The 27,666-nt window shown below is 37.2% G+C and overlaps 1 protein-coding gene across 2 annotated transcripts in view; it reads right to left on the bottom strand.

Moving 5' to 3' along the window:
• Window positions 1-1,703: 1,703 nt before the first annotated feature.
• Window positions 1,704-27,666, bottom strand: part of cnih1 (cornichon family AMPA receptor auxiliary protein 1) — a 31,562-nt gene continuing 5,599 nt past the window's right edge. Inside the window, exons 2-6 of one of the 2 annotated variants that reach the window (XM_051919948.1) lie at window positions 20,534-20,602; window positions 20,253-20,300; window positions 5,131-5,243; window positions 4,704-4,847; window positions 1,704-2,994 (exon numbers count right to left, since the gene is read on the bottom strand). In XM_051919948.1, coding sequence (XP_051775908.1) covers window positions 2,967-2,994; window positions 4,704-4,847; window positions 5,131-5,243; window positions 20,253-20,300; window positions 20,534-20,602 — 402 coding nt within the window. In that variant the 3' untranslated portion in view covers window positions 1,704-2,966. The remainder of the gene's footprint in view (window positions 2,995-4,703; window positions 4,848-5,130; window positions 5,244-20,252; window positions 20,301-20,533; window positions 20,603-27,666) is intronic. The other variant, XM_028821614.2, reaches the window with a different exon arrangement.

Here is a 27,666-nt window from a genome sequence, read left to right as displayed (position 1 = left end):
AAAACCTAGCAGGTCCAAGCAGGGTTGGAAATAAAAGACAAAGAGTAGAAGACAAAGTAGAACATTGTAAAGAGGTTCAAAAACATTGGAGCGATACACAAGCAGAGCAGGTTAAAGATTATGAAAGTAGTAAACTTCAAAAGTCTCAAAAAACTGATAGTAAAGATCGCATTAGCACTAACAAACGGAAATTACTCTGAAATAACAGAACAGCGAAAAGAGATTGAATATATGAACACAGGTGATATGACAGAAGTATGTAGATATTGTTCGGATTTAAACTTTAAGTTGGAGACTTGTAGATCGTCTAATTAATGTTGCCATCAGGGAAAAGCAGTGTTTCTTCCCAATGAAGAGGCGTATTCACGAGAAATAAAAGATTTGTTGTTTGGCGTATGTGTTTACTGAAGTGTTACAGTAAAAGTAAGTTTAAAAAGTATTTGCGTGTTCATTTCAAAGCCAAACAGAATGAAAACATATAACAAATACCGTAATGAAACATGAAACATAATTTTCTTTCAATTTATTACGTTTTACTATTTTTACTATGGTTAATTACTCACTGTAATGTAAAAAGTTGGTTTATTTATTCGAGAGAAAGAAACGATATTCACTCACGGGCAGTTATACGTTGAGTTGTCACAATCTAAGTCCAAACACGGAATCAAAATTCAATGTGATATTGACAAAAAGTTAATCCCAAATATTGTTTTTACTGAAGTGTTACAGTAAAAGTGTAAGTTTAAAAAGTATTTGCGTGTTAATTTCAAAGCCAAACAGAACGAAAACATTTAACTCAACGAGTATCGCTTAACGTAACACGAAACATATATTTCTTTCAATTTATTATGTTTTAGTATTTTTAAACTATGGTTAATTACTCACTGTAATGTAGAACAGTTAGTTCTATTATGCATGTGTAACACGTCCCATGAAAATAACAATCGCTTTAAATTGTACATCTGGTTAGCCATACACGGGGGTAGGCGAGTGAAGTGAGCAGGGAAAAGCCCCCTAGTCTATAAAAAGAATGTCTTTGATGAACTGCTCAGAACAACTATCGATGGGCTTGGTACACAATTGGTCTTCTCCAATAAAACCATTATATTGACCAACCTCATATTGACTTTGACTCTAAGAATGGGGCATCGCCACCACAACACTTGAAGGTCTCACCAAGACACTGCAACAATGGAAAAGCCGTACGACAGCAAGTGGAGTCCATCGAAGCTGGCAGACTATTGTTGGGACACTGAAATGAGAAGCATTAGAGGCAGAGTACAAACAAATATCAGCAGCAAAAAAACATTTTAAATCAATCGATCTAACAAAGTGTGTCAGCATCATTAAGTGACTGAATGTGTGAAATTCAATCGATGTTAATTTAATGTTTCTCCAAATTCCTACTCGATACTAATCTGAAATTATTCGTGTTTAGCTAATAATGAAAAGAAGAAAAAAATCTGAAACAAAATCTGTTGCCCAGTGTTACTTTTTTCAAAGTAAATTTTCTTTAACACTAAAACATGATCAAACATTTTACTTGAATTTAATCGATTTATTTAACACTCTACACCTACCGGTATTCAGCCCCAGCTCAGGGACGCTTGTCACTACTAGTTACATACTTCAAGATCATATTCTGGTCGGCTGCTTCTTTAACAATGTCAGGGGGAAAAAAAAACACATTTTTTTAAACTGAATTTTATAAACGCTAATTTCCACTGTGCACTCTAAGCAACTTTATCAGGACACATTGTGTGAATTCCACAGTTTATTTAAATAATAAAAAGCATATCTAAATAAAGCAAGCAGTGTGACATGATTCTTCACAGGGTCCTTTAATAAGATAAACCACATTTGAACAGCAGGAAGATCTTAAATGGAGTCGAAACCTCTGGAATAAATAAACTTATACAAAATTGTATCCAAATACAAGTTCATCAGAAAAGGAGCTAAGTAAAGTTAAACTTACTTCCCACTACCTGAACATTGCTTTAGTATGCAGTAGTAAAATTACTTTCCTTTGAGCTAAAAAACATTTTTGGAAGCATGGCAATAAAAACACTCTAAGAAGTCACAATTAGAAAACGAGCCAGCAAGGTCTGATCGGCGCTGTGACAGACAGGCTAATGAGCTCCTTCACGAAAGGCCTCTTAATCCATTTGTTTTAGCTTAGCAATCAATAACTCGAAGAAAGAACATCATGTCCAAAAATGCAATCACATCATACATTATCGTGTGAGTTTTTGTCCCAAAAAAGTCTGCTGCAGAGTGTAGTATATTCATTTAAATCGCCACTGGGGAAACCGCTTTGGATTAGAATTTGCAGGAATAATTGGGGGGGGGGCAGTAAAAGACCACAAATAGGCGTACAACGGGATGCACATCTGCGCAGATGGAGTTAGGAAACAGAAAAGTATAAAGCGTAGCCTGTACAAAAAAGAAAAATATAGCCTCGGATAATTAAATTTATTGAAAAAGATGACAAAATCCAAAACAAAACGTGCAAAATGGTTGATTGGCGTTATGAAAAAGAGCAATTTTTATGTTAAGCAACACACAAGCCCTCTTTTGTAAACATCAACGTGTAATTATGGGTTTTTCCAAGGAAACCCAACTTCAAAAAATTGTAGAAGAAAAAAGAGAGACATTGTAATGAAAAGCATGGAGAGAAACTCTGAAACGATTTCTGACCCCAGTATACAGAACCACCTTGGCTGCTAAGTCCAGAAAGGGAAGAACAGTAGAAGAGGGTAGGGAAGGGGGTCCTAAAGACGAAGACAGTCGAATAACGTAGTGATGCTGAAGATGCTCTGCTGATTGTTCAACTCTGCTTACAAGTTCCTTAAGCAAAACCTTCCCTCCTTCTCGTCTGTTTACCTGGGCACCTTCTCTTGTTTCAATGTAGTTTATTTTGCCAATGCATGCAGCCTCTTCCCTACTCCTTGAGCTACTGACAATCTTTAGGAGCTCACCAACACGTAGATCATGCTGCGGATTTGAAAAAGACAAAAACAAAACAAAAAAAAGCTTTAAGGAATGCAGGCAAACGACTCATGTGGACGTGTGCATTGGGGGAGATAATCCAGGACTTCAGTTATCAAAGGCAACTATGAAGGTCATTGAATTCTTTCAGTTAAATGATAACTCATATACCTGAAGACATTAAAGGAAAGGAAATTAAAGGGAAATCAGAAAACATAAGACAGCAGAGTCACTCAGTTAATGGATAACCTAACAAAATAAAAGAGAGAGAAGCAATCAGGCCTACCAGCATGGATTTGATTGGTGGTTCGATTTGAGTAAAAGCACTGGATGACTTTTCAGTTTGTGTATCGCTTTAAGTAACAGCAGCTTTAGATTTTTTCTTGGATTGCTACTCTTGTTATAAATGACCTGCACAGGCTTCTACGATTGGCTTCACCCACCTTATAAGTGGAGGGGGACAACCAGTGTGACGAGAGGGTCTTACTTCATGAGGAAGGCAACTTCAGGTCTTCTGTGTGCACCAACTGATTTTTAAACAAGGAGGAGGCGGACATGGACACATTTCACACCGTGTGTCCGTCACACACTTCAGAAGTAACCTGTGTCTGCTTCTGTGACTCCACCTCTAGGACTCCAATATAAAAAAAGAGCGCAAAGGTCATCTGCATCAATGAAAGTAACAAGGCTAACCCTCCGTCCGTTTTCAGCCTGTTCTCTCCACTATTGGGTTGTCTATCCCAGGGGTCGCCAACTCCAGTGGCTGCAGGTTTTCATTGTATCCCTTTTTTTTAATGAGTGTCCTGTTTGTGCTGCTAATTAACTTCTTGTGAATTAATTTTAATTGAATTGCTTTTTTAAGATTTGTTCCCCTGAATTTCTTCATCGTTCCTCTGAATTGCTTCATTTCTTCGTTAATTGGCACCCAAACAGAAATGAATTGTGAAGTGAGCGAGCCAACAGAAGTCAGGGCCTCAAACTCCAACCAATTTCACTCCAAGCAGCTGCTTAATGAGGTACCGAGTCTTGTTGTTAATTAAACTCGTTCTTTGATTCCGTGGCTTGTTGCTGCTCTCGTGGTGCATTACCAGACATTTCTGAAATTGTTGATTTTCTCTTTTCTAAGAGCACCCTGTTCAAATGTTTTAGGGACCTGAGCAGACCACCATACCTGAGGCCTTCACCGTTCTTTATTTTCAGATATTGTATGATGGACACCAGTTGTTTTGGCTCATTTTGTATCTCATTATTGTTTGGCTGCTAATTAAGGCAAAAGAAACAATTAAGGGGTCTGAGTCTTCAAGAGCAAGTGAAATAAAATTAGTTCAAAAGAAGTTAACTAGCAGCAAAAACAGGCCACTCATTGAGAAAAGGGTTCAAATGAAAACCTGCAGCCACGGTGGTCCTCCAGGACCGGTGTTGGTGACCCCTGGCCTAGCCTGACAGCACTGCACTGCACTGCAAAGCACACTCACACACACTTATTCATCCATCCAACAGAAGCAGTCTGGGAAAACAACGGCTAGATGTTGCGCATGGATAAACACCACGTGGACTGAGACCTGGCTGGGACTGTGCAACATCAGCACTACCCAAAACAGGGGTACATAAATAGGCAGAATATTAATCCACATTTCTGTATTCTATCTATCGTCGTTACTTTACAAATCAAAATATGATGCTACACCAAGTTAATAATAAATGTTAAAACTCACCCATAAAGATAGTAGAAAAATGAAAGCAGATAAAATGCCAGTTTGCACCAGCCTTCTTTTTGACAGTAGGCTAAAATGTCAGCATTCATGATTGTAGTGGGATCGTAGAGACCTGGGCCACTCATTATGGGTCTGCTCATATATCTGCGAAATAAATAGATTAAGTAAAGCAAAAAAAACAAAAAACGTGGATGAAAATTCAAATTTTGAATACAAGATTTGCAATAAAAAGTAAAAAAAAAAAAAAAAATCTTTCTCTAACAGAGCATTGTGGTCAGAGGACTAAGAAGCTGTGAAGTCTCGAGGGCTCGTCTCACAACAGCCTGACTGCTTATTTTGAACTGAAATACATCGGAGGACAATCTGACCCTCACCATCATCTAAATCTACATTAGACGTAAAACTGGAAGAAAAACATGACGCTTACCTCCAGACGTGGTAGGCAAGTAGCGGCATATTAAGTCCCAGGGTTAGCCACTCTGCTGCACACAGGAACATGACACAGAAGAAGGCATGGATGAGGTACTCTGGCAGTACCAGCTGAAATAAGCAGGTAAACACTTCAGTTAACAGCCAACAAATGACAAAGACAGACTTCTAATCCAATTCCTGCTTGCTGCTCTTTTCATTGTGTACAACACTTTTAATAAAACATTTCAAAATGGCCTAGAAAATGTGAGTCTATGGTGACAATGCTCCAGGTGTGCAGTAACAACAGAAAAGCGCCATTCCTGCATACCCAAATTAAAACGACAGTGTTTTGTCCGTTAAGATGTTTCTGCACAGACTGTTATTGTCCCACAGCTTGCGTTCTTACAAGATGGGAGAGTCTGATGACCCCGTGTCAACAGCAAGGTGCATGAGATTGTACCATAGCTGCACCACATCAAGACAGGACTGGTACTGTTACTATCTGGGCATTATCTACGATCATAAGGTCCACTGAAGTGAACAGTTGATGGGGGTCCGCAGTCGATTTAATTGACATGCTGCTATTGCTGTTGTTTCTCGTTTGTAGTCTGCAGCATTCAACTGCGTGTTTAAGCCCAGCATCAGGGACACCAAAGATGTCAAGTTTAAAAGTGAAACTACATACATTTTAGTTAAAAATGTAATTTTATAAAGATAAAAGAAAAACAAAATACCAAAGTCAGAAAAGTATACTATAAGATAATGATACTGTATATGGTAAACTACATCTACTTGCAGCACAAAATATGCTATAAATTAATTAATGACAAGAGATAACTGTTTATAACTAAAAAGGGCACGCTGGCACAATATTGTCACTTTGCAATGGTGATTTAGGTGGGTGGTTCCCAATTTGCAACAAAATGGCGATTTCTGGTTGATTTTTGCTGTGCGTCCTCCCCCACCAAACCTAACATCTATGGGATCGGAGTGAAAGCTTCAGATTTGTCAAAAATTTCAATCTCTGGTTTTCAACAAATCTCGACTTTTTAGGGTCCCCTGATACCGAAAACATTGATATCTCGATGATGTGTGTGTGTGTGTGTGTGTGTGTGTGTGTGTCAGTGTGCCACAGTTATTGGAGGACGGTCTACAGCTAAAACGGCTGGACGGAAAAAACAAGTTTATTACGAGATGATGATGTGCTGATTAGTCTTTGAGCCAAATCGTGAAACAGAAAGGAGGCACTGCAGAGGAACCCAAAAATACAGCAATTCTCCAATTAATTATGAATTCTTCTTATCAATTACTATTGTAATGACCTATTTTATGATCAGAAAGATCAGCACCAGAGTTGTAAATAATTACTGAAATGTTCTAGAATAGTTTGGGTAACTTGGTTCCTAAGGCACTAACGTCTGAATCTTTATTTAGTGTTGTATTCCAATTTATTCCTAATAAATCAGGTTTTGCTATATTACCTGTGTTTTATACAATAATCACAGAGAATATAAATAAAAATTTGATTGAGTTTCATGTCAAAAATAAACGCAGGAATTTTAAAGAAAAAGGTAGCCTGCTCTGCTAGTTAGGTAGTTAGCCCAGCACTGCTTTCTTTCCAAATTGCAGTTAAATGCCAGGATATTCTTCTGTTTCACCAAGGCCAATCTGCTCCTGGTTAAGAACGGCCCAGTTAGGGTGTGCATGAGAGTACCCTGCGATGGACTGATGCCTCATTGGTGGGTAGCAGACATGTAGTGGACAAGGCAGTTTTATTAGACAGACAGGATTACTACTTAGCATGTAATGTTAAAATGTAACAGAGAAAAAAACAAAAAAACTATAAACTACAGTAATACCACACAAATGTACAACACACCAGTATTAAACTCATAATCTGGAAATATAATGGAGTCAAAGGGTTTGCAAAGAGTGCATTATGCCACCATGTTACATGGGCACTGTAAAATTTAAAATAAGGATAGGTTGTCGTGCGTAATCAGCACATTTGAGGCAATACTCACACTCAGATTGTTGAAATTTAACTATTCACATTACATTGCTCTTTTAAGATTGTATTAATTTACTCCCATAAAGCACTTATTCCATCATTGCTCATGCAGAGTGACCCCTCTGAAGAGTCTGTGGGGCAGCCATATAAAGCCAGTGCCTGATAACATCGGAGTGTGGTTGTGTACAAAGTCTAACTGAACTGACAAGATGGCAGTACTGGTTGCCATGTCTCCTGCAAATATATAATGCAAAGTGAGTATCTTGAATCTGTTAACAGATAGTACACACATCAAAAGTGTATCAGGGGGAAAATGTGAACAGAATTCTCTCATTCAAATGTGTTATATGCCTAATGGTAAAGCTGTCACTAATGTTTGATAAACCACAAATAAGAATGTAAAAAGGCAAACAATAAAAAAACTACAACTTCAAGCATACAGAATTTAGGGTCTTTAACTGGTTGTGTTGGGGGAAGATTCCAAATTAACACTGCACTCTCAAAAGCTGTGCGTTAGTACTGAGATGCACACTGGAAAGGGTCGAGACCTAAACTACAATTGCCTAAATCTAACATTCTTACTACGAATATAGACTGACAAGATCACTTTGAGGTATTTGTGTGTTGAGCACAGTGGACACAAAGTCATACAACACTAAACATATGAAAATAAACATTGTTAAAGAGTCACTGCAATCAAACAGATTAATGTCTGGGACATACCCACAGGTAACAGGAAGCCTGATGTACCAACATAAACAACAGGAAGACATGCTTATATGAACAAGACTTAAGTAGCCACAGACTACTGATGCTAAGGCATGTAATAAAATTATCAACGTGCTGCTCAAGGTATTTTGCAAGGATTACAGGCTTCTGAAAATTACTATTTCAAAAGTGAATTGCAAATAATTTTGACAGATACACTATAATGCCAGAAATTTTGACACTGGAGTATAGAAACATACTTTGTGAAGTACACAAATAAATAACACATTTTTTCCCAGGGAACCAAAACATATTTAAATAAACAAAGTAGGGCTGCATCAGCAGACATTTGTAAATGATAAAAGGTTATAGGTCACTTCCGTGATGAAAACAAGGTAAAAGGCACACAGCTCCAAATGTACGGCCCTGATCAGGTGTGCCTCATGAAGGTTATACTCAAGCACTCAATAAAGCAGGCCATTGAAGAAGCTGTCTAACGTATGTTGACGCCTGGTATTTTGAAAAGCTGGCCCCGCGCTTTATTGTTATTGCAAAGCAGATGTTGACAGGGAATTTGTGGTGCTGGCACAGGTAAGCAGATACCAAACCCTCACCACCTCAAGAACGTTTTGTTGGAAGGTTTTAAGAAGTTGTTTCCCATTACACAATTTTTTAAGAATCAGTTGCTCTTTAACTATAATGGCACAGTACCTAATACCATTTGCTAATGACAGATAAGCTTCTGTCTTTTCACCCATACTAAAAACTCATCCGACTAGTCACAAACTTGTCAGTTTGTTTTCACATGATACGTGGCTGCTATTTGTGGTAGCAATGTTCTAGACTAGGTAATCTTCCACGAGGTTCAATGTAGCGAGGAATGGCAGTCTGTCGTCTTTACTGGTGAAAACAGATTCTGCCTGGAAATAAGATGGTCACATATATATTCAATGGAGACTTGGTGAGCAGCTGTGTCCATTGTGTAGACGCCTGCAGCATACAAGGACCACAGTAGGCATTATGGCATGCACTAGGAGTGCAGTGCTTGTTCTGGTCTGGTGTGGTGTTTAGTGAGGGACCATCACTCAGCTAGTTCTGATCTCATTCCTACATGAAATGGAAGATAAGTTCTTCAGCTCTCCTCCAAGTTCAAATCAGTCAACAGAACAGCACCTTGCTTTACCCAGAAATCATGAACATTCAAGTTTAAATCATCTAACAGGTCTATCAAGATCATCATTTATAAGCTACTTTGGGTTTGCTACAGATAATCTTATGACAATCCAATGACAGTTCACCTCTCAGATTGGCATTTTTCACACTCGCACCTTACAGGTTACAGGATTTTACATGAAAGCACTGCAGTCTCCCAGTTTGACTATACATTCAATAGTACTATCACAGTCACTGAAAAGGCCGACAACAGGAAAGAGTCGATAACTATAACCACACAAATAAACAAACTTTACTTTTTGCAATTCAGATTACTATTAAGACCATCCAATTGTCCATTGATACAGCTGGAGGTTTGTAAAAATCCCAACAATAATCCAGGGCCTGTCTTGTGGGGAAACGACCACAGCAGAAGAGAGACCATCCTAGTAGTAGTAGCCTGGTTCTCAAGGTAGTAACAGTGCATAAAGATGATCCAACTACGTTTAGCAGGTATCTTGCACCCTTTTTCTAGAGACCAACTGATTTGTTTTTTTTTTTTTGCATTTTTGGTTGAAAACACAGCATTAGCCAAAAATATTAAGATGATTAATCCATAAAACAAAAACATGCTGAAAATAACTATTTCTAGCTAAAAACACAAAATAATACCCATTCACAACTGGGTTTTACAATTCATACTTCAATAGGTTTAAAAAATGTGAAGTCTTTATCATGGATATAAAAAATCAAGAAATAGAGGATTAGCATTTTTGTACATTAGGGAAGAGAAAAACGTGTAGTGAGATTTGTACATCACCATGGGTTAATCGGCTATTCTTTGCATTGATCCAAGTTGGTCACTTACATCCCAAATCCTCTTCAACAACTTTCTGCAGTCCTAATCATTTACTGGGATGAAACCTATCCTTCTCATGCCATCCACCACCATTTCCAACAACATAGTCTTTGGACACTCCTAATGTACCCCCGTCTTCCCCTTACCATTCATGACATTGCGCCTGTTCACTTTTCACTCCACAATAATGAAGCTGGCTAACTTCATCCTGGCACTGTTAAGTCCAACGCTGCAATCCACACACTGATACGCAGTTTCATGTGTCATTACAAGGACAGAGAACTCCTATTATTGCAGCACTATTTGATCAGAACTTTCACTGAATTTCTTAAGATGGTGCCTATTGCAATCCATAGCACTTTAAAATAATAATTTAACATAACTGTTAGACCTTTTTTTTTTTTTTTAAATTTGAATAGTATTTCTTGTCATATATGTAGGTGTAGGTTTTGTAGCACACGTAGTCCTTAGAGTGTTAACCAGAAAAGTCAGTGGTCTTCTCATCTGACCACAAAAACATGTCTCCCAAGTTGGCATTGTCAAGTTTTCTGGCAGACTTCAAACAGACCATTAGATTTTTCTTTATGGATAATTTTTGGGTTTCTTTACTAACCCAAGATGCCAGGCTCTTTATATATTTGACTGATGCAGCTTTACTTAACTCCCACACTTAGCATCTGCTAAACTTTAAGTGGCTTCACTCACAATTCTCTTTGTCGAGATGCTGAGCTTTGACAGATCTTGTTTTTGAGCAGTACCGTACTGGTGTGATGGAACTTAATTTCTTAAGAATTGAACCAGCATTATTCAAAGAGAAGTCTAGACCATTATATAGGGTGGTCCAGATCTAATTATGCAATTTTCATGACGCTATAACTTATTAAGTTTATTACATAGAGAATTCACAGCACGTGCCCTGCACATAGAGATTTCACTTAAAATTCTTTTTGTTGCCGATAGATGGCAGCACGTGCCCTGCATTCCAAAATGGCGGGGAGACAGTTATCAGTCGAACAGTGGCATAATTAGATCTGGACCACCCTGTATGTAGCGGTAGCACCCTTCTTTAATCTGTGCTTTTTATCAATTTTTCTATGATGTATTCCAAATGTTCTTTATTTTCTTTGATTTATTTTATTAACATCACAGTGGTTTATTACAATACATCCATTACAGATAAATAAGGCATACAGTAAACACTTGCTATCTGGATCAAACACCTCCACTCCAACCCTTTCAGATGCAGAGAAAAAAAATATTAAACATTAAGCAATTGATTAAAGATGCTGAAAAACCTGAAAAGTTAGCAGCATTCGGCATTCAAATACCAGATTCTAAAGAAAGTTAAACTAGTTCCTTTACACCAGGGATCTCAAACTCCAGTCCTGGAGGACCGCAGTGGCTGCAGGTTTTCATTCTAACTGTTTTCTTAATTAGTGACCTGTTTTTGCTGCTAATTAATTTCTTTTGAATTAATTTTAATTGCCTTGTTTTTTTAAGATTTGTTCCCCGGAATTTCTTCATCATTCCTCTCAACTGCTTCATATCTTTCCTTAAACAAAAATGAAATGTGAAGCGAGTGAACCAACAGAAGACCAACTAAGTCAGGTCCTGAAACTCCAACCAATTTCACTCCAACCAGTTGCTTAATTATTGTTGTTAATTAAACCAGTTATTTAATTCTATGGCTTCTTGCTGCTCTCATTGTGAAATAGCATACATTTTCAAAATTGTTGTTAAAATGTTTTGGGGACCTGAGCAAATTGACATTCCTGAGACCTCCACCCTTTTTATTTCCAGATATTGTATAATGGACACCAGTTGTTTTGGCTCATTTTGCATCTCATTATTGTTTGACTGCTAATTAAGGAAAAAAACAATTACTGGGTTTGAGTCTTCAAGAGCAAGTCAATTAAAATTAATTCAAAAGAAGTTAGCAGGAACAAAATAGGTCACTAATTAAGAAAAGGGTGGAATGAAAACCTGCAGCCACTACGGCCTTCCAGGAATGGAGCTTGAGATCCCCTGCTTTACACTGAATTCAAGTTTTTAAATAAAATAGGCCGTTGTTTTCCCATTCTTTTATGGTAGGGGGCAAGAGTCAGACAAGACCGCATGTTAGCAGTGTAGTTAGTTCTTCATAATTGGGAACTGCTAACAAACAATGGCCCATTTGGTGTTAACTACATACAGAACTCTTAAGAGTAGTAGGAATTATAATGAATCTAAAACTATTGGATGAATAAGCAAATCATTTTTCCAGTAAGGTCTAGGCAAGTTTTTTTTAAATCAAAATGTGACCCAGTGAAGCAGGTTATTAAAAACATTTATCATGACAGTCCTGACCAAAATGTATCCTGACTAGTCTTAGTGGAGGAAGATGCATGTGCTGTACAATTGTGAGCCACGCTCAGCTATGTTTTCCACATATTAATAAACAGTGTATTTTATTGTGGGTTGATTTAAACTTATTAATCAAAAACCTAACTGAATGGTCTTTTTTTCTGATTATCTAGTTGCGACTTATTTTTTAAAACAGTGGTATATTTTGGAAACACTAGTTGTATCTTTATCACAGGAACAGTATTATTTCTAGATAGCGAGGGAAGGTTAGACAACTTGACCAGATTTCTTCTGATGATGTGTTTAACTTGCATGTAAGTAAAGGAAAATTTAAAAAGTAATATATTGTCAAAATACAAATCTCTGAAGCTCTCAGTATGGACCATGCTTCATATATAAACTGCTATGAGCTTTAGGAATTCTGGACTATATTATGGAAGTTTGCAATTGACAGTAAGACCTTAGCCCTTCAAAGAATCTCTTAGCACCATATTCTGAGTAGTGCTGACCTGCTCAATTTCTGCTATGTTGTGGCACTTAACAGTTGTTCATGTACAAGCCTATGTACCTTACCTTACAAAGGTACGAATTACTGCATGACCAAGCAGATCTTTATTTTCAAAATGTTTCTGCAGATTTCTGTGTTACCAATAACACCAGAACAGAGTGGATTTTTAATTTATAAAATGTGACATTATCATCTGTAACCCCATAAAAGGCTTTTCAAAACCTTGAATGAAACTGAATAATTTAGAAAGGCACTGTATCTCCAAAAATTATTCCATTGTCACCCAGTTTTATGGACCAGATACTAAGCAGTACATAAGCCTTACAAAGCATGGAGTCTCACTCACTTTTTTATATTATTTCCTCTTATCACAATTGCTTGTTTTAATATCTATGTTGCTTATATTTGTAACTCTGTATTTAGCCTTTCTATTATGTCATCACTATAAATATGAACTGCTTTTCAGCTAGTTTACCTGCTTAAATACATTTTGTAAAATGAACAAAATATTTTCTACAAATGTACAGTATGTATAATCTATAGAGAGAGAGAGAGACAGATAGATAAGGCACTATATAACAGATAATGTATATGTATATTGCCACCTTAATAAAAGGCTTTAAGTGTCTGTGTGTCCATCCAATTGCTATGTCTCTGTCATTCCAAAAGATGGTGCATCACAAACATTTTAAGTAATAAAACGCATTGCATTTATCTTTCCAATAGATGGTGCAATGCAAAAAATGCAGCAATGCATTTAATTTCTACACACATTTCCTGAAGAAGGGGCCTGAGTTGCCTCGAAAGCTTGCATATTGTAATCTTTTTAGTTAGCCAATAAAAGGTGTCATTTTGCTTGGCTTTTCTCTACAGACATTTCAAAATACATTCCAGTAGATGGTGCACTGCAAACATTAATGCTGAGGTCAACGTTGATTACTTAGATTTTAACCCCCCCTTAGATGGGTAGCACAGCTAGTATACACACACACGGGTTTATTATGTACATGTATACTGTACATACACATGCTATGAAAAAGTAGGTACACCACATAAAGGTGTGAGTTCAACTTACTGTACCTGCATGTATAAATATGTCTCATATCTTCATTTCAGCAATATTAATACATAAAGGTAACCTAATGTAACAAATAATTTAAATTATTCTTTGCAATCATTTACTCAAAAACAAAGCAGAAAAGCACTGTGCAGTTGGCACAGTGGTAGTGCTGCTGCTTTGTGGTAAGGAGGTTGTGGGTTTGCTTCCAGGGTTCTCCCTGGGTGGAGAGCGCTTGGAGTAGTGAGAAAAGTGCTATACTGTATACATGTAAAAATGTATTATTATTATAACCTCTGTTGTGGAGAAGAAAAAAAAAAAAAAACACCGAGCATCCCCTCTGAAGAAAATAATTACAAGAATCACCTATATAAACTTGTCATCAGTCTTCCATCCGTTTGGAGAACGTTTTGACAACTCCTCCTTTAATTGCGGGATGTTTGAGGGCTTTTTCCATATGTACTGCCTACTAAAATCCCCACTCAGTATTTGTATGGAGTTAAGACCAGACCTTTGACTTGGCGGTGTAATAGCACTTCATTTCATATTTTTCAACCATTATCTTGTTAATTTGCTTGAGTATTTTGCATCACTGTCTCGTTGAAAGTTTCATTACCAGTTCTGCTTCAGCCTTTTGAGAAATGGCCTGAGTACTGTCTGATCCAAATAGAATCAATGGTTGAGTATGGCTAAGCTATCAGGTGGAAAAACTTTCCCCCAAGTGCTTCCAACCACTGTGTTTTACATCATATGAGTTTCTTTTGAAAAAAATATTAGTTTTTTTTTCACCAAATATTATGGGAGACGCTGTGGTAAAACAGCTCTGCCTTTTTCTTATCTGTCTAAAGCACATACAGTAATACTAATAGTCCTGGTGGTTCATCTAGGTGTTGTCTTGCAAACTTCAGATGTGCTCCAATATTCTTTTTTGAGAACAGAGGCTTCTTTCCTGACCCCACATGCAGGGCAAATCTGCAAAGTCTTTTACAGTTGGTTGACTTATAACTTTGACAAGGGCCGAGACTAAACTTGCTCTTGGATGCTTCTTTTTACAAAGGCTGAAGTTAGTCAGATGACCTGGCCTGGATAGACTGGCGGTGGTGTGGGTGTGAAATTTTCTCAATTTATAAATGATGTTTTGAACAGTAGAATGATGGACTACAAATGACTCTTCCTAAACTCGTAGGTATCAAGAACCTTTCGTTTGAGGCTCTCAGAGATGCACAAGCAAAGCATAATTCATATTCAGAGATGTTTGTTTAAATACTGGGTAATTTGATATACGGTATAAATATTTTGAATATGTTCAGTTATATTATTTTCATGACACATACAGAGTATGATTAAGACAGAAATGTGAGAATTCCTTTACAAACTGGTTTAGACTACATGTTCATATGACACTTAATTACGGAGTATGGCGATATATTTTTGAAGGTGTTTAATTCTTTTAGAATCACCCTGTACATCATTCTACATAATCAGCTACTTCACAGAGCAGAAGAACTCGTCAAAAAGCAGATCAACACAAAAATGATCAACTAACATATAAATGCAGCCAACAAAGAACAAAAAAAATACACAGACATTTACTATCAAGTTCTACTTAATCTAATTTAGTGTTCCTGGAAGACACAGCCAATCCTGGCAATACAGAACACAAGGCAATAAATATCCCTGGACGGGGCACCAGTCCATTACAGGGCCAACACACACACACACACACACACACACACACACACACACACACACACACCTGCAATCACATTCACACAGGGCCAATTAGAAATTGCCAATTCACCCAGCCTGCACATCTTTGGGTGATGTGTGAGGAAAACTGGGGCACCCAAAGGAAAACCCATACAGACATGGGGAGAATGTGCAAACTTCACACTGTGCCACCCTGCATATAAGGAGATATATTAAAATCAAGTATTATTTATGCAAGTAGAGGGCATGAAACTAAAAGCACTGACCTGATGCCTCATTTTACTAATGGTCCCAATGAATACTAATCAGACAGACTGATTCTAAGGGAGCGGTTGAATGGTCTGCTGGATTTGGCCTAACATATCATTAGGTGATTTGTTCTCACATTATATTTTGCATGGACTGTCACCACCAGCTCTAAATTTAACCAAAATCAAATACATGGAAAAAATCAGATAATTTAAATTAAAGTACACTGTGTACATTTTAAAGTAAAACAATCAGGATGGATCACAACAGATAATAATGTTTTACAATTTTTATTCTGAGAAAGACTGGGATTTTTGTCATATTTGGTATCGGCATGCAGACTTACACTGACAACACAATATGATCATTTTACAAGGAATGAAGCCTTAAAAAAGAAACATCATGGGCAATGCCTATAAGGTGTAATAAACTTCAAAGCACTTGGCTTCTGGTGGAGCAGAAAGCTATTCAACCAAAGAAGAATCACAAAAAAAAATGTCTAGTGTAATCCCACTGTGTCATTATTTTCAGATGATTAACAAAAGACAGCACAATATGAAATAAGTACCATCAAATAGAACTTAAAAGACTAAGGATAATGTAATTATAGTTAAGTCAAAAAGCAGTACTTGACACCAATCTAAGAATGTATCTTCTATATAGAAGATATATTTAACTGGATAGTAACATAGTTCTCAGTTACCTGACATACATATTGCTGAGAAAATCTGGGCAAACAAATGATAAAGTACAGAACTGCAGCATTTTGAAAACTGGCTGGTGATGCCAAAGGAATTCTAGCACCAATTGCATATGTTCTGTAAAAGTGAGAGCAATGTTTTAGAATAAATCACTGGAAACCCAGAGTGCCAATGCCATTCTTAACAAAAATGTGCAAAGTAGGTCAAATATTTCATTTTACTGTTGCCCTCTAAATTTCACTTTGCAAATTCTAACCACAAGCTACCAATATACCTATTCAAATTTAAAGGAGAAATTCAATATTTTCCATGTCAAAATAATTTCTTCCCAAACATGGTATACATTAGTTTGCCACACAAAATTGTTCTCTAATGTGAAGTGCATTTAATTAATTTCAGAAAATAAGTAACCCACTCTTGTGCTTTAAAATTGATTTAAAGGCTACCAGAGTCCCAATGTGATGAATCCCCTTAAAACTTACTGAATATGCCAATTTTTCAGACCAGAAATATTATCAAGTATAGATCTATGCCTTGACATTACACATATACAGTATTACAAAACAGCATATCCATGTCAGTTTAAGAAAAAAAAAAAAAAAAAGGGAAGAAAGCAAAAATCCAACCACAGTTGTGAGATTCGGCCATTTCTCACAACTCACTGAGCCAAGTTCATCTTCCTCTGCATCAGTGTGGCACCTTCCATGAACAGGGGAGTGGATCACCAAACACCATTACTGACATTGAATTTTGATGTCCAGGTTTGAATTGCTGTCTGTAGACAACTAGATAATAATAACTAAAAAAAAAAAGTAATGTGATTGCTTATATTCTTTTGCTATATGGAAGGTTTTTTTTGGTTTTTTTTAACTTCACAAGATACTGCCTGCTGCTGCTGGATTGTTAAAGTACACGTGTGACTTAAGTGAGAAAGAATATTGAGCAGACACATAGCTAGGGCTTAAAGTGTACATCATATGCACATTTGTTTGTTTCAGTGACAGAGTACCAGCTCTAAATGGTTCTGGCACCTTGCATTTGATGCACAAGCCAAACCACCTGCCCCCACAACCCACCCATCAATATAATATACTTCAAGAAGCACATGTAAAAAAATCCGAGGGGGACCTCCACACCTGCCCAATTGAGAAATAGCGTAATATTTGAAATGCATTGTAAGTTGGACCAAGCAGTCTACAAAAAAAAAAAAAAGGAGAGAGTACCGCACTGCACATATCATGTAATCAAATGACAAGAACTCTACAGATGTTATAGGCATCAATCCTGCTTATCCACAGTAAGGTTGCAGTACATGTGGAACCTACTGTATAACAGCAACCTTCGGATAGATGGAAGGCAGGAAGAACACCAGGACAGGTGCCAGTACACTGAAGGGCACACACACACACACACGCACACACACGCACACACAATAGGGTCAATTTAGCAATGTCAATTCACCCAAGTTTAATCAGGCTGAAGTTTAGTATGTTCAGTAGGTGTTTTAACATAGGCAGAGTGGGCTTTTGTTCCAGTCATTCCACACAGTGCCAGGTACCACATGCAGTCTGTATGTTCTCCCTATGTATTTACAAATTAATTGGCATCAGTGTCAGTGAATGTGTCAGTTATCATCCATCCATTTTCCAACCCGCTGAATCTGAACACAGGGTCACGGGGGTCTGCTGGAGCCAATCCCAGCCAACACAGGGCACAAGGCAGGGAACCAATCCTGGGCAGGGTGCCAACCCACCGCAGGACACACACAAACACACCAAGCACACACTAGGGCCAATTTAGAATCACCAATCCACCTAACCTGCATGTCTTTGGACTGTGGGAGGAAACTGGAGCGCCCGGAGGAAACCCACGCAGACACGGGGAGAACATGCAAACTCCACGCAGTGAGGACCCGTGAAGCGAACCCGGGTCTCCTAACTGCGAAGCAGAAGTGCTACCACTGCGCCACCGTGCCGCCCGGAGTTATCATGCATTATAATTTTTTTTTTTTTAATTGATAATTGGTTTGTGGACATTCAATCTGCTCTATCGCACACTCTGCCTTTTTCATTTTCCAGGTTTTTGTTTTAATTGTGTGTGTGAGCAAGACACACCACAGTAAAGGTGTCTTTGTTCTTAAAAAAAAACAAACAAAAAAAAAAAAAAACAATGCAGTGTAATCAGTTCAATTCAGATAAAGTGTTATGTGTACAAACCACAATTAAATTCATATGTGCTCTTTTTACTGTGCTCCCACTCGGTGAGCATCTCACTCCATAGGCGGAGTGAAATAACACTACAGAAAGTAATGGGCCCCAGGGTTGGCACTGGGTTGTCATAGCTCTATCCATGACAACAAACAAGCAAGAAGCATATCCGTACTTCAAGAAAATATGACCCAGAATTGCAATGAAGTAATTATTTGTAGCTACCTTCCATTATCACAAGGAGCCTCATAAATGCAAAAGGCATATTCTTTTCATTCAAAACCTTTACCACTTCAGTATGGATGTATTTAGTAAATTCTGAGGCCTTATCTTTCAACTTTGGACCCTAGAACCTCTTCAGCCCTATTGTAAACTGCAAGAACAGAAAAGGTGTTTCTAAAATTTATTATATATAAAAAAAAAAAACACTTCACTTTATAACACAATTTCATGTGGCAAATTAATACATTCCATGACTGAAAAAACATACTAAACTTATCCTTTAAGGACAGCAGTTAACTGCAGCTTCTAAGGTTAACTAACAGACTAAGAAAGCAAGCCAAAAGCAAACTGGGACAGATTTTAGTGACTGGAACCAGATAGCCTAAGTGTGTTTAGCAACGACCAGTAGTTAATGGGTAGAACTAAATGTAATACTTAATAATTCTACTTAACGAAGTTGTATATACCATTTTCTATCATATACTGTATACTAAACTTTGTAGCAAACACTTGACATCTGAAAATTATTACCCCTTCCTATTTTTTTTATAATCTACTATGCACATTTCACATATTGACTATAAACCAAGTGTGTCAACAAATCTAAGAAAGAATGGGAAAGCTATCTAGGCTTTGAAATATTAATGTAAAATTTCATGACAAAATTTCAAAAAAAACAAACAAAAACTAACAGCCAGAGCTAAATCACTTAGTCTATAAACCATTACAAAAGGACCAAGTAACTTTATCTTTTCCCTCACCCACCATCCACGTAGTGCTTCTGAACTCTGCAATATGTGGGATGCAAACAAGAATGTATAAGGGAACCAATTTCCATTCATGCAAGTATGGAGTATTTGCAAGTCTTTCCAGTGAACGCACCTTCATGCACCACATTCAGTTAAGATGGAAAAGTGCCTTAACTTTATATAAATGAAAACAGTCCTTCAAAGAACTTTTTCAGCATTTTGATTTGCGTATACTGTATTTTACATTGAAATGCACTGCATTTACCATTGTATTTCCATGAAAAGTAAATATTAAGCAATTCTTCAATAACATTAAAAATGGAAATTATGAATATTCATAGAAGAAAAATTAGAAAGTCTCACCTAGTGTTCATGTATAAACATAAATAAATTTTAAAATAAAAACTCCATTACTTTTGCAAGTGTGATATTTCAAAGATAAATGGATTTAACTATAATGTTATTTATTGTGCAACACTTCAGACTTCAATCAGGTCATTTAAGATTCCTTAACATAAAGCAGACTATACTAACATTACAAAAAGTACTCATACTGGAATACTTAACCGAAAACATTTGCAAACACTCTAAACATGCAAATGATAGACCAGAGACAAAATAATGGAACCAAGAGGGTATTTAATCCAAAAGTATGTACAAACCTTTAATGCAATTTTGACTCTTTTAATCTTTTTGACCCTTTCAACTGTCTTTGGTGTTTTAAAAAAAAAATTCAAAAAGCAAATCAACAGGATATTAGTGATTATGACAGGTAAAATCACAAGTAGATTAATAAGAGTTAAAAACATCAATTAGATAGTCTAATCACTTCTAAAAATTATTATACTATATTGGATCAGACTCTCTTTTTAGAAGAAGATTCCAGTACATTTTCACATGCACAATAAACCAGATGTTAAAAAGTTGGCTATATAAAACTTACTGGATTTAACGTATTGCACTGATCAATGGGGTTTTTGTAGTCTGTCTTCAGCTCATCAAAAGCTATTATCTAAAAGAAAAGAATGAAAACATATAATGTGTAACATTTTAGAAGAATATAAACTTTCCTAAAAGTATTTTAAATACAGGCCTCTATGGGCTATAATGTACCACAATTTAATTATTGTGAAAAGAAAAATGCAGTTTACTTATAAGAAAAAAAAAATTCCACACAAATATTAAATCCATCCAAACAGTAGTACTCCGTGTCCCATCATTTGTTAAATTTGCTAAAATGAAATGTACTTCATGTTTAATCAGTTTAAGATGTATTTTGCACTAAAAGAAAATGCTAAACCATTTAAGCATTCTCTGCTTTTAGGTGCACATTAAAATGTTGTGCACTGTGTGAATGGTCAAATTTAACTTTTCTTGTTGACAGAATAGAAACATTTATTTGTCAAAAATCCATAGTTAATGTAGGGTGCATCTAAGAGGCACAAGGAGCTGGCAGGGAACCTTATATAAAAAAAAAAAGTCAAAAAATGGATTTGATAAACTGGATATTTAAGCTTTAGTTTCTCCTTGCCCCACTCGAGTAAATGCAGAGCCAAAATAAGCAAACAGCAGGGTAACTGGGTCTAAAAATTTTAAATTAATCAACCTTTGGCACGCAGGTCACAGATTAGGCCCCAAGATTGGTATTATATTCTTAGCAGCCTTTATGTTGAGGCAGATAATAAGGGGCTCATCACCAGATATACCACCACATTGAGGGATGTTAGAATTCCAAACTATGTAAATCTAACAGTTAAAAGACAAGGCCTCCCAGGTGGCGAGGCTTCGAACAGCAAGGACTTCATGGCTGATAATTAATTATTCATTAAGTATTCACATTACTGCTATACAGTAAACTAAAAAAATGGCTTATAAGAATCTGAAGTATTAGAAGGGAACTTCATATTGTACAAAGAAAATATACAAATCTGAGTCTGGTCCCTTACCAAGAATACTTTTCATTAAGGGGTCACAGTTTATAGTAGAATGTGTTCTTTTTTACTGCTGGTTAGGAACATGCTGTTCTAATAAAAGCATAGCCTCATAAATAACTTGCATGATTTCTGGGAAAAGAACTTTCTACTCTCCATCCTAACTAGAGAGGATCTCTATATTAAAAATGCCTTGCTGTTTAGTCAAAGCACCACCCAGGCCAAAGCTTTGTGATATTAAATTCTAGGCAATTTCCTTTGCTCTCTCTTCAGTAGCTGTTATCCTTAATACATACTGGTGTTGGAGCATCTCAAAAATGAAGTAACAAATTCCAAATTAACCTTTAAAGAGCATAACATAATATTAAGTACCCAAACAGATATGTGCCTTCTTACTGAAACATAGGTGTGTAAAGCTTCTTAAATTGAGGCAACACCTGATTGATTTACCTTCAGCTGGTGTGAGGACAAATGGGTAGAATGAGCAAACTATGGACGACAAAGAATAATATAAACAATAGTAAAGCAATCCGTACGGTCTGTATAGGCCTTCAGCATACCAAGTGGAATGTACTGCCTACTTGCTCACTATAAAGTAACTCGTCAGAGTCCTATCTCTCTCCTTCACTCTCTTCCATCATCACTCTGGCCTCTCTTCCTTCTGCCAATCAAGCTTTTGTCCTTATAGTGACATCTTGATTCCATATTTAATAGGACTATGGTAGAAAGTGTCCTGTAATGCCCATACATGGATTAATCCTGGGGTAGTCTTGCAGAGCCTGATGTGATTCCTGAACGAGAACAAATGTCTGGGGACAACTCAATGAAAAGTTTGTAGTTAATAGCATCAAAATCTGCCATTGAAAGGACTCCACCCATAGGGTTTCTTCCTAAAAATCTTTCCTCAGTTTCCTGTAGTCCGTACACTTTATACACTCAGGGTTGCAATTTCCCATTTCTACTCATGTATTAGAAAAAATAAGTTTAGAAAGACGTGGAAAATGAACAAAAGACTTGACACTGAGAGAAAACAGAAAGCTAAAATTGAGGTTATCAATTCAGAAGCATGATAGATAGATAGGATAGATAGACTTTATTAATCCCAAGGGGAAATTCACATTAGCATAAAATGTGTATATTGTAAAGAGTGCAATGACAGAAGATACAGAGACACACACACACACACACACACACAGACCACTGTAGGTACTTGGCCCCACACGTTTCAGACGTGCTTCTGTCTGTTATGACATATTTCTGTCATTCTGAGTATTTTATCACTATGTGGCATAATAATAGCAAACAGAGTTTAGATAAGCATTGTGGTGAATGTCTATACTGTGTGTAAAATTCTGTGGCAACACTAACTACTGTAGGGCCTGTTTGCAATTCCAATAAAACAGTATCGTTAACTTATTTTAACTATTTGTTTAGACATACAGTCAGAAGGTGGATGCTATGCAGCCTTATCTGTGGTTCTGCCGGAGTGGTGTCAGCCAGCGTGTTTACTTCAATAACCCGATCATTCATAGAAACCCGGTTTCTAAAATGCCATGTAAGCCCTTATTCCAAATGGAGAAAATGGGTTATTAGCCTCTGAGAAACTTGATTATGTGGCGATGTAAACCCATAACCAAGATACTGTTAAGGATTTTGTAATCTTAGCATGTTCATTGCACTCAGTCAGCCTGCACATGTATTTGTTTTGCATACCCTTTCAGCAGCCAAGGGTAGAAGCATCCACAAAAAATGTTCGGGTAATTGCATTACTCTTTCTCCTGATTGAAATAATCCGTCTCAATATTCCAGAAAAAAATAAATTAATGCTGATGAGCAGAATGTACAGTATTAAATTCAGTAACACAATCTTGACAGCAGTAAAGTAACACATTTTTAAAGTAACAAGTAACCTAACGCAACGCTTATCTCATGTAAAAAATATCTCTGTTATTATTATTCCAGCAGCACTGAGTGTAAGGCAATAAGCACATGTGTCCTTTACAGGGCTCAATTGCACAGACAAGTGGAAAAGAGTTTGCTGTGTGCAATCCGGCACCAGAAACCTATAAATAAATTGTCAGCTTGATTATTATAAAATATTAGAAAATAATCATAGGAGTCATGCTTATTTTCAAATTCATGGTGGCCGATAATGTTTAACTCGTTTTTTGTGCACTTTAATGATGAAGGACCATTTTGCCAAAGGAGAACTCCTGAAAATTATTGGTGCATGTAAACGTGGATTATAAGGAAACCAGAGTTCTGCCTTAATCGGGTTATTCACCTTAACCTTAATGTGTGTTCATTAGGCACATTTACTGATTTGGCTGCTCTGAATACCGAAATCTGCAACTCCTGGAGTGTTCATTGTCATCTCTGTTAATGGCAGTTCTTTTCAACTGATTTTGATGGGAGTGTGACACACTGTTTACTCTGAATGCACATTTCGGAGTTCATATTTTCTCAAACATATCTGCCAATTCTTTCAATCTTCTATCAACTCTGATGCGCTCGTTTGAACTGAACAACACAGAGCATGCTCAGCACCTACGTTCATGCATTGTTTACTTTTACAATATATTTCGCCAATGACTGACATCCTGCAAGTATGTTCAATTCTGATTACTTTACCCTTAGTAAATACCTACACTTTGTTAATCTGCTTACAGTTAGTCAGTCAGTCATTATCCAACCTGCTATATCCTAACACAGGGTCACAGGGGGTCTGCTGGAGCCAATCCCAGCCAACACAGAGCGCAAGGCAAGAACAAACCCCAGGAAGAGAGCCAGCCCACCGCAGTACTTACAGTTAATTAATGTTATATGTGCTTTTATACCTTGTTAGCATACCTAAGACTATTATAATTCATGTTATATGTATATTTATGCCTTTTTTGCCTGTTGCTGTAACCCTGCAATTTCCTTTGGAATTAATATTTTTTATCTTTCTGCTTCATTAAGGTCTTCAAATGCCAATGTGTACGTGGATTTTTTGGAAAAGTTTTTCACTTGCAACCGGTTATTTTTACTTTTAACGCATGCTGCATGCTCCCCTCACATGCAACACACATTCAGGAGACTTTTTGGCTGTAGAAAGTTGACTGCAATCAGAACCTTGCTCTCTGTCAGATAGGGTTAACAGAAATCATTGCTCTTTGTGTTTCAATATCTCTGCCTCTACTCTGAGCACTGACTTCATTACAAAATGGGACACACAGTGAGCCATCTAATTGTTCCCACCCGCTTAAAAGCAAAATTCACTCATGGCTGTCTCCAGACATAGGTATTATACATCTGGCTCTGCGACACTACTCCTGTGGTAAAGAGCTGGCCTTCTGTGTTGAGTGATAAAAACACATCACCTGGTTAGTAGAGAGCAGCTAGCACAGCACATACATACAGTAGCTTCCTACATAAATAAATGTTAACACATTTTTGATTCTTTTCATAGAACCTCATCACATGTGCTGCCTGGACTTTTTACTTGACTTACAGTATTTTGTATGGTTTAATTTCCTGCAAGCACACACTGGGCTTAATATGAATTTAAATTCTACACTTAAGGCTTTACACGGGTGCAAGAAATATAGACAACTATTATTTGATTAAAACAAAGGATTACAGTGATTTCTCGGGCCAGAAAACAAAGACACTGAAACCTGAATCAATACAAGATTATATTACTATCTTTGGAAACCTTTAGAGATTAGTTTCACATTAACATATACCCTGGGATTAGCAATATTTATCACCCTGTTTTCTTTTCAAAAGAATATTTCATCATCCCTTTACTTGTTACCAATATTATATATAGTATAAGATATCTACTGAAGAATAAAAAATACTAAAAAACATTACAAACACCTCTGTGATATCAGAATAAGGAAAAGTACTGTGTATTTGTAACAGAAGTAGTTATAAAACGTAAATATACTAAAGAAGCAAGAACAATTGCATCAGATTAACAACATGATAAATTCACAAGGATCTGAAAACACACCCACTGTAATGTGGAGCACTTTATAAAACAGTATTCTGTGTCCATGGGGAAACTACAAATCTTTCCACAGCTAGAAAGTGAGTGTTAGGCAGTAAGGCAGTAACTTGTGTATTATTTTTGCAATTAACAGTGCCTTGAAAAAATGTTTGCCCCTTGCCGATTTTTTCAATTTTTCCTCATTCATATTATTTGTTTCTGACCTTCACACAAATTTAGTATAATAAAAAAGACACCCTGAGGAAACAAGATACACAGTTTTTAAATGATGAATTCATTTATTGAAGGGAGAATGTTCAACACCTATATCACCCATGTGAAACAGCCCCCAAAACGTAATACTTGCTTGTGTCACCATCAGCAGCAACAACTGCAATCAAACAATTTCAGTGACAAGTCTTTAGCATTGCTGTGGAGAAATTTTAGCCCACTTGTGCCCACAAAGTTCTTTTAATTTGACTACATTGGAGTGTTTTTGACCATGAACTGCTTATTTTAGATCCCACCACAACATCTCAAAGGTGTTAAAGTACAGACTTTGACCAGGCCATCCCAAAATCTTAATTTGTGTTCCCCCTCTCATCTTGAGATATGGTCTTGTGAAATTGATGAAAAAATAAAGCCAAATGTGCCACCCCTCTCCCCTCACAAAATTGGCTGTATCTTGGAAAGTATTGATCTTACATCAAAATAATTTGACAGTGTCTGTCTCCTGAATAACATGGGTACACTAGATATTTTTAAGTTTTTTTTTTTGAGACTGCAGTGCATGGGATTTCTAGAAAATTGGTTTATTTAACATAGAATGACTCTTTATGTTCCTCTTGTTTAGCAGTGGTTTTTCTCTTTGCATTTTTCCAATGGATACCATTTCTGCTCAAGTGTCTTTCTGATGAAGAAATCATGAACACTGATATTAACTGAGCTGGTAGAGACCTGATGTTTCTTTAAATGTTCATCGAAGTTCTTCAGTGACTTCATGGATGAGTATTCTATGTGCTCTTGGGGTCATTTAACTAAGCCAGCCACTCCTGGGCAGATTAACCATTGTTCCAAGTTTTCTCCATTTGGAGGTGATGGATCTCACAGTGGTTTGCTGGAGTCCCTGAGTTTCAGAGATAGCTTTGTAACCCTTCCTCGACAGATAGATTTCAGTCACTTTCTTTCTCAGGTATTCTGAAATTTTGTTTAATCGAGGCAAGGTATGCTGCTTGTTGAGGCCTTTTAGGCAATTTCACATTGCTGGAAAGGTAACGTAATGTATTGTAATGTAATGTGTAGATTCAATAGAGCTGGCGGCAATCAAGCATGGCTGTGTGTAATCTAATTTAACCCATTATAAATTTGGTTCACTGGTTAAATTAAGTGACTAAAGGGATCCATTACTTTTTCACATGGGTGATACAGGTGTGTGACGATGCGGGTTCTGCTCCATGGTCCCATCCAGTTTCTGGGAGCTCTCGAACCTGACACCGTTGGTAATGTCACCGATGAGCTAGACAGTGAGACACAGCAAAGCAAGGAGATGGTGCAAAAAGTAAGAATTGCTTTTATTAAAAACAGCAAAATAAAATAAACAGCAAATAAATAAATAGTGCAGTGTCTCTCAAATAAGTCATTAAAAAAATAATCCAATAAAACAGTTTATTAAATAAAACAGGTGAATCCGTGGAGGTTAAAAACACAATAGAAAAAAAATCCTTTAAAACAACGAGGTTAAAACAATGGCTGGAAGCAGTCTTTTCTTAAAACTCCGGTGCTTTCTTCTCCCTTACTGGCGCTCCCCTGCTTCTCTCCTAATGGGCCTCACAACAGGTTAATCGTCCTACCTGCAAAATGCAGCTCCCTTCAATTTTGGTCTGGTAGCCCTCTGATCCCCAGCTACGTCGGGCTCTAGCCGGACCGAGACTTGGGTTCCTTCCCCAGCGGCCAGGGCGCTCACGCTGGGGCTCAACATGCCCAAAGCCTCCACAACTCCACTTCCTTCAGCGGCCAGTCATCTCCTCTGCCGGTCACTCCAGCCCCTCAAAACTGCTCAGCTGGAGCGACTGCTTCAATCTGCCCCTTCTGAGAGTTGGCCAAATAATCCTCTGGGGCTCTCCTACCAGCGGAGTTAAACCTTCATGAGCCTGCTCTCACTCTCCCGCC

This window comes from Erpetoichthys calabaricus, chromosome 16 (assembly GCF_900747795.2).
Source record: "Erpetoichthys calabaricus chromosome 16, fErpCal1.3, whole genome shotgun sequence".
NCBI lineage: Eukaryota > Metazoa > Chordata > Cladistia > Polypteriformes > Polypteridae > Erpetoichthys > Erpetoichthys calabaricus.
The sequence above is the reverse complement of the archived record's forward strand: the minus strand, read 5'-3'. Positions and strand labels throughout refer to the sequence as shown.